The following is a 7,344-nucleotide window of genomic DNA, read 5'->3' as shown; positions in this document are numbered from 1 at the left end:
GTATGTATATATATGAATGACACTTAGCGGCGTATATATGTAAATAGATGTGGCATACTCGTCCCCTGGCCAGACCCTGCTGCCACACAAATTACCACTTCATACCGAGGGTTTAGGGTTTAGATGCAGATTACGCGTTCTCCGGGCCACATGCCACAGCGTTGCTTCTCATCAGATGATCTTTGTACTGCTTAAAAGCTCAACTATAGTGTACTAAGCACCTAGGTGCAAAGACGTTTCTAATATATATTGTGTATCCGTGACGCCTAAGACTGTAACGAGGACTTGTCCTGTGGACAATATGCGACTATGTGACACTCTGTAATTAACACTCTTAAATCGCCACCAAAATCCTCAGGATGTTGGCCGTCCAGCAGGCCCATTCGACGTCCCCTTCAATCTCTACGCGAGTTAAGTACAAATTGTGTGGAGAATTTAGGAGATAGTAGTGTTACGTAAGCGCTCGAAACTTTCGTTTTTGTGAAGTGAGTCTTCGGCAAAACAGAGATGTCCATGTCCAGGCTGTTGGTCTCCGCTCCTTGTGCGGGGCTGCTGTTTCTTTCAGTGCGTAGGGTGAGCAGCACGTGCGCGTGTACTATGAATCCCCGTCAGCGTGTACTATGAATCCCCGTCAGCGTCGACACAGGTGCACCCCACCCAACTCTAGCTAGATCTAATCCGTACACCATTGTTTGAGGCGCTTAGGGGGTCGTGGCTAAGATAATTGTGTTGTTCACATCCCATACTAGTGTGTATATTAGACACTAAATCCTCGCATCACCCAATCTGGGCACCTGAAATGAGCCCAGTTTTCTGCAGCCCTGAATTGGTGCGCACAGTTGATACCAAACCAACACTACCCCTCACACATGTTGCAGGAGCCAATAGATTTAGCACACAAACCCAGAATTCTGAACCTTATGGCCTGACACCCTCACTATCTACACCTGATGTTTGCAATTTGAGCAAAGCAGCATAGAACTCTCCATCAGTGTTGAACGGCGTAGCTCACCGACTCTGTAGGCAACGGCGGAGGTACACCCTTTGACATGGCTAACGGTACTGGGTAGACTTGTAACGACATACGACAAGACATACAGCATACGACGTATAAATGACCCGTTCCCAGCTCGTGCACTGAGCGATGCCTTCGTTCGGACTGTGCCACTAACCACGAGCACACACTCCGGTTGCATGCTGTTGTGCAATTCCGTGTGTGGAGTGGCTCATCTGCAGCAGTTCTACTTTGAAGCAACTGCACGACACGATTTACTTCATATCATGCTCAGGCCTACCTATGGGCTTTGATAAGTATTCATGCGCTTCATTAACACAGTTGATTCTAATGGATGCTTCTGTACCACAGCCGGAAGTCGTTGACCCAAAGATTCAATCGACTGCCTGCAAATAAATATACTTCGCTGCGTCAATATACCCCTTGTGCTTGTGCTGCGAGCCCCAAACACTCCTGTCGCACTCTCTCCGTATATACGCAATGGTATAGGCAGACTCTATATTAGTTTGGCAACGATCATCGCATAACCTTGTACTGCATTCACCAATATTGCCCAGTCGTATGACTTAAGCACACCTGTACCAGGCTTCCCATAGAGGCCTACTGGTATGTAGTCACCACGAGTATACTACAGAAAAGCAGCCTCGCAAGTTTAAGTTCCACATTCTCCATAGGAACCCAGAAATTAAACCACGCCTACAGATCGTTGCAAACTGCGAAAGGCGAGCACACTTCCCACGTAAGAAAATCGGAATGTCATCCCTACAATACTACGAATTAAACCGCTTATATGTCCTGTACCACTCTCCCCTTAAGATCCAATAGTAAACAGGCACCAGTAGACTACAACGGTGACTCTGGAGTGATAACCGCCAGCGATCTAGACTTTGCTCGGAGCGCACACACATCTGAGCACACCACGAACTGGCACGGCAGTACTATGCGGTCTACTCCAATACCCACCAGTAAGGATTTGTTCGTATCTTGAAAGGCTGGAGCCCGGCAGACGTCACAAGGCATCCGGGATCTGGAGCCTAGATATGGTGGCAATAACTGCCGATAATGGAATGTAAAGATAGAGTGAGTGGGTTTGGATTGGTTTTAGCTTGATTTGCATACGCAAAGAATTCACTCCTTCGTTGCTCAGACTGTTTATAGTCGAGTTGGGATTGAATGTCGTGAGACAATACCATCGTATCGTCCAAAGCTCGGGATGAAGTCGTGCTAGACGACCCAAGAGCAGACTAGAATGCTGAAGAATGATTGCGATATGTCAAAGAGCTGTGACATGTGCTATACTTAACATACCTTAATGACTTGAGTGTCTCTGTAGTGTGTGAGTATCTGTCGGTATGCAGCGTCCCTTAGTGAGATAGCAGACATTGGCGGCTTCTCCTGAGAAGACCGGCGCAGATATTGGGCGGTGGGGAACGGGTTTCCGCCAAAAGTAGCCGACAGCGTCATCGCTTGCATCCCAATCTTTTATCCATGCACAAAGCACAATGGTATATATATATCGAGTTTAAGGACACAAACTGTGCGTGCTAGGACTCTGAGCTATTAATGTCGAATTGTTATTCACCGTAGTATTTTGGGCTCGGTGTTGAGGAGGCCGTAGCTCTGAGATTTGGGCTAACAGAATGTGCAAAACTAATACTGGCATACACAAACAACGCAAAACAGAGCAGTGGCATTGGAACCGTAAAGTATAGTGACGTAAATGAATCGCAATTACCTGCATGGGAATAAATTTCAGGTTATTATTCGAGAAATTGACTTCTCGTAGATTGCTCAGCTGTCCCATTTCCTTGGGAAGCGCCTCTAGTACGTTATGTTCAAAGAAAGCCTGCTCTAGATTCCTCAAGTCTCCGATACTACTTGGAAGCTCGACCAGGCTGTTGTAGCTGCAGTCGAGCAATTTCAGCGCCTGTAACCTCCCTGACAAAAGTTGTTTACAAGTGTTGGGTTAGTCTAACGTACATAAAATGGCGAAGGTGGTTTGAGCTCTAAGGATTATCAGCCACTCAGCCATTCAGATACATAAGACTTAGTGTGTACATAAAAATATAGATACTTCGAATGCATGTACTATCTGCATGTATATTATTCAAACGATCATTAATAGGGGAGTGCAGACCAAGTCAGCTTCTCGTACGTGTTGAAGGCCTGTCGACTTATATACGCATACTTCAGCAGAGCACAACATGTCCCCACTCGGGTTGCTCACGGAAACATATTTGCTGCGCCACAACCCCGATGAGACCATACATGATAGGTGAGCTTCCAACTATAGTGTGAACTAATGGCAAGCATTTCAGACACTACTACACTGCAACAAAGCACAGAACAGGCCGTAGCCTACCTATATTCTCTGGAAGCCTCGTTATCTTGTTGTGACGCAGATCGAGTATCTTCAGCGCTTGAAGATTGCAGATAATCTCTGGGACTTCTGTTATTGCATTCCGACTGAGGTGCAGTGTCTTGAGCTTCCGCAATTCAAAGAGCACGCTGGGTATTCTGGACAGCAGATTCCCTCTCAGACTAGCACCATCGAGCTTTTTGCAGAACCTGCAGAATTTCAGCCAACGACAATACTTGAGTGCGATGACACGCGATACTTTCTCGGTATTGTGGACGTCAGCTATGACATTGTGGTGTCCAGTAGCTGCACTAATTTAACCTATAGGTACGACAATGTGTCATCCAGCCAATGTATTTCTCGGTCGTAATTTTGACCTACAAACCATGTTGAAATAAGTTAGAACAGAGCTTACAAGCGGTTGTTACCACTCCGCAACTGAGATACCCGCCACATACCTTAATGACTCCGGAAGATCTGTGATTTGGTTATTTGCTAGATACAAAGCCTCTAGATTCGACAAGCACTCAATCTCTGGTGGCAATTCGCTGATATTGTTATCTTGTGCATACAGACTCTTCAGATTTTTGCATTTGGAGATACTGGCTGGTATAGCTGCGATCTGGTTATTATCCACCGTCAAGAACTTCAGACTCTTGAGGGCGCCTGCGATGAAATATGTAACACAAGGCTCGAATGAGAATCTCAGAATCGCTTGGAAGCCAGTCCAATCAATTCTGGCAAAATCAGTTCTAGCAAGCAAGCATTAAAGACCTAGTAACTTTACATTAACACAAGTTTTGATGACCTTAAAGCTCGTGAGGGAGTTTGAAAGCTTGCACAAACATTGCTAGTGGAACTACGTCCAACCAGAGATATTTACACCGTTGAATGATTTACTATACTACAATCCAATCTTGCAAACGGATGAGTTTCACAAAAAGTTACACTTTACATACAGTCATACATGAGTCGAAATTAATACCGGCCATCTATCGAGGTGGGGTTCGTGCCAACAGGAAAAAAAAATGGACTTCTACTCAATACACACACACACAAAATAGAATGTTATCAATTGCACCATGAACCACCAAGAAATCTGCGGTAATAGTCGTCATGTCGTACTGCATGGGCATACCAACATAGCCTGATCAGTGCTCCATTTGGCACACTAGCCTTTACTGCAATATTATATAATATGGACTATACGATACTACACCAGTAAAAATATAAGACACGAAAACCAAATTGCAAAAAAAAGTGGCCCTGCAAAAGAAGGGGCTCGCCATTTCCTGACAGAGACATCGACTCAATCAGTGCCGCGTACGCACAGCACACTATCACTAACTAGTTACCACCAACTACAAAGAGTACAGGATATACGTGGAAAACAAAATATAAAGTAAAAGGCTAAACTCTACTAAGCCTGATAAAAATTTTCTCAGTCTGAATTTCAATGCAAGACATAATTCGTATAAAATCTACAGTATATAAACCACGAGATGTCGATGGTATATGTATGCTTGAAAAATACTACACTCTGCCAGGTCTAATTCAACCTGTTCAGCCCGTATTTCAGGCAACAGCAACGCGTACTAACGCATCAGTTCTATAACTCACCCACTCCTGCCAGAGAAACCAGCTCATTCTGTGCCGCATATAGTATGCTGACACTTGATTTTTTCAGTACCGCCTCTGGGAGTGATCGTAAGCCATTGTCGTTGAGCATAAGCGCGTTCAACCGAGGTAGCAGCGAATCTTGTATCGTGTCAATAATTAGCTTCAGATCGTCATCCATGGTTCGCCCAGACAGGTCCAAGAACTTCAGCTCCGCTGAGAATAAATCTGATTGATTGGAGAAGTGTGTTGTGTGGGATTCGATAGTGTATTAGTCTTGCAATTCAAGTCAAGGCATCGACAGAGAACATAAGGCTCCATTGCGGCTGCATAGGTAGCAACCCTGTTCTACTTTGATAGTGGTGCACAAATAGTAAATCAATGTAGAGTAAAGGTAAGTATATGTTGTATATGTCCATAAATGACCAGTTATGTGAATATAAGTCAAATTTCACCACGCAAAGTTTCTCATTTCATACCTCTTATGCCGAGCTTCTCAATTTGCGCATCGTACTGTTCCGCAACGGGATCCTTCCTAAATATCTCTCTGTCATCCGTAAACATGTTCGCAGCCACTCTGAGATACAATAAGTTCTATCTGAGTGTGATAGAGCTCATGCCACGTTGTCTAAACAGAAGACAATGAGCCGATTATTTGTAATAGTGGTGTGAAAGCTGGAAGCTTTTATTTAGAAATTGCCAAAAACATGCATGTATTTCTCTCGGTCAAAAGTAAAAATAAAAGGAAAGATGATATCAGTTGAAAACCATTACTGGCGTTTGTAATTGCGTCATCAATACTCGATCCTTATCGATAGCTCCAAATACGGTCAATTTGTGCTCTCAAAGCTTCTTTGAAATGAATATTTATTTGGCGGCAAAATTCAATTTTGGCGGGCTTATGCGAAACCGGCTATTTTTATTTAAATAGTTTCACTAATTCACTTTCAAGTTTCAAGTTGACTCTTGCGGTTCAAATCCCAATAGATTTACTCGTGTATTATTTAGTGTGCATTGTCTAGTGTGTATGTGAACATAACACAGCAAGCAGTCAACCCATCCATGATTGTGCGGAATGCTATCAGTGTCTACGACTCGTTGGTCTTGTCATTAGCTTATTGGATAAATAATGTAGTTAGAGACTAATCCGCTAAATTCCAGAGCCACATACCACAGGTACTTTTTGTACTTTCTATTGCATTGCAACGCGAGTTTTTCTAATAGACATCCCGATCGAGCCAGTATACAAATTCATAATGGCGGGTATAGAGAATGATTGTAATCACGCCAATATGGACCAGAGTGATCCAGTAGAGGACTGTCATATGTCGCGGTGCGAAATAAAACCTGGAGATTGTACGGAGATCCAGACACCCGAGATATGCGACGACAGTGCTGTGCTAGGCTCTGGGGATACGAAGATGGCTATAAATAACACACCGGAAGTAGATACGACAGTAGACGTTGAAGTATTGAAAAAAAATGAGCACGAGGCAACACATGACCCGCTGGAAGTGGAAGCTATTCTGATATGTAGTTCAAACGATATACAGGTTGACATCAATTCGGATGTACATGTACATACCATATCAGATACACGTGTAGGTTCCCCAACAAGTGTCAGTGAAGCTAAAAACACTGATATAGTTAATAATGGCAACCTTCAGGCAGTAGATGGTATAGACCTAGTAGGAGGTGCGGATTATACAGTTACTACTGGGGTTACGGGCCTGGACAGTGGCACGGAAGGCAGTGTATACCGAGACGATCTACTCTGCAAGTTTTCCGTTGAGCATACCGAAGACTCTGTAAGTTTATACATGATTCTGATGAAGTGAATTCATGGTGCGTTGATTATTTGTGTACACTTGTTCATGCTGCTTTATCTTTGTATCTACACTACCTTTGGTGCTGCTAGACTCACTCTATATAATCTTCTGTGTGGTACTACACCTCTACAGTACAACCACTCTTCGGATGTCTTTGTCGCATCTACTGCAGGGATTTGCTTCACAGCTGGATGCCGCGTGTTTGTGACAGATGTATCCGGGAATACGCTGTTGGCAGCTATAGATCTCGGTAAGCAGTACATGTATTATTGTTATTGTTCTTATTCTTATTGTTATTATCATTATTTTACTATACATACATATATATATATATATATGTATATACATATATATATTTATATATATATATATATATATTTATATATATATATATATATATATATATATATATATATATATATATATATATATATATATATATATATATATATATATATATATATATATATATATATATATATATATATATATATATATATATATATATATATATATATATATAT

At 42.5% G+C, this 7,344-nt stretch overlaps 2 protein-coding genes across 2 annotated transcripts; one reads left to right on the top strand and one right to left on the bottom strand.

Annotated features, from left to right (window-relative positions):
- Positions 1 to 1,639: 1,639 nt before the first annotated feature.
- SARC_04434 (hypothetical protein) lies at positions 1,640 to 5,565 on the bottom strand. The gene is made up of 7 exons (XM_014301736.1): positions 5,471 to 5,565; positions 4,995 to 5,219; positions 3,833 to 4,040; positions 3,378 to 3,583; positions 2,751 to 2,953; positions 2,324 to 2,494; positions 1,640 to 2,068 (listed from the first exon to the last, which is right to left on the bottom strand). The coding sequence occupies exons 1-7, from the start codon at positions 5,553 to 5,555 to the stop codon at positions 1,859 to 1,861; spliced, it is 1,308 nt and encodes a 435-aa protein (XP_014157211.1). The 5' UTR covers positions 5,556 to 5,565; the 3' UTR covers positions 1,640 to 1,858.
- A 482-nt stretch (positions 5,566 to 6,047) lies between these two features.
- Positions 6,048 to 6,829, top strand: SARC_04433 (hypothetical protein; the record flags this gene model as incomplete). Its single annotated transcript, XM_014301735.1, has 1 exon — positions 6,048 to 6,829. The coding sequence occupies exon 1, from the start codon at positions 6,248 to 6,250 to the stop codon at positions 6,827 to 6,829; it is 582 nt and encodes a 193-aa protein (XP_014157210.1). The 5' UTR covers positions 6,048 to 6,247.
- Between the last annotated feature and the right edge of the window lie 515 nt (positions 6,830 to 7,344).

Source organism: Sphaeroforma arctica (genome assembly GCF_001186125.1).
Source record: "Sphaeroforma arctica JP610 unplaced genomic scaffold supercont1.248, whole genome shotgun sequence".
Taxonomy (NCBI): Eukaryota; class Ichthyosporea; order Ichthyophonida; genus Sphaeroforma; species Sphaeroforma arctica.
This window is presented reverse-complemented; position numbering and strand designations above follow the sequence as displayed.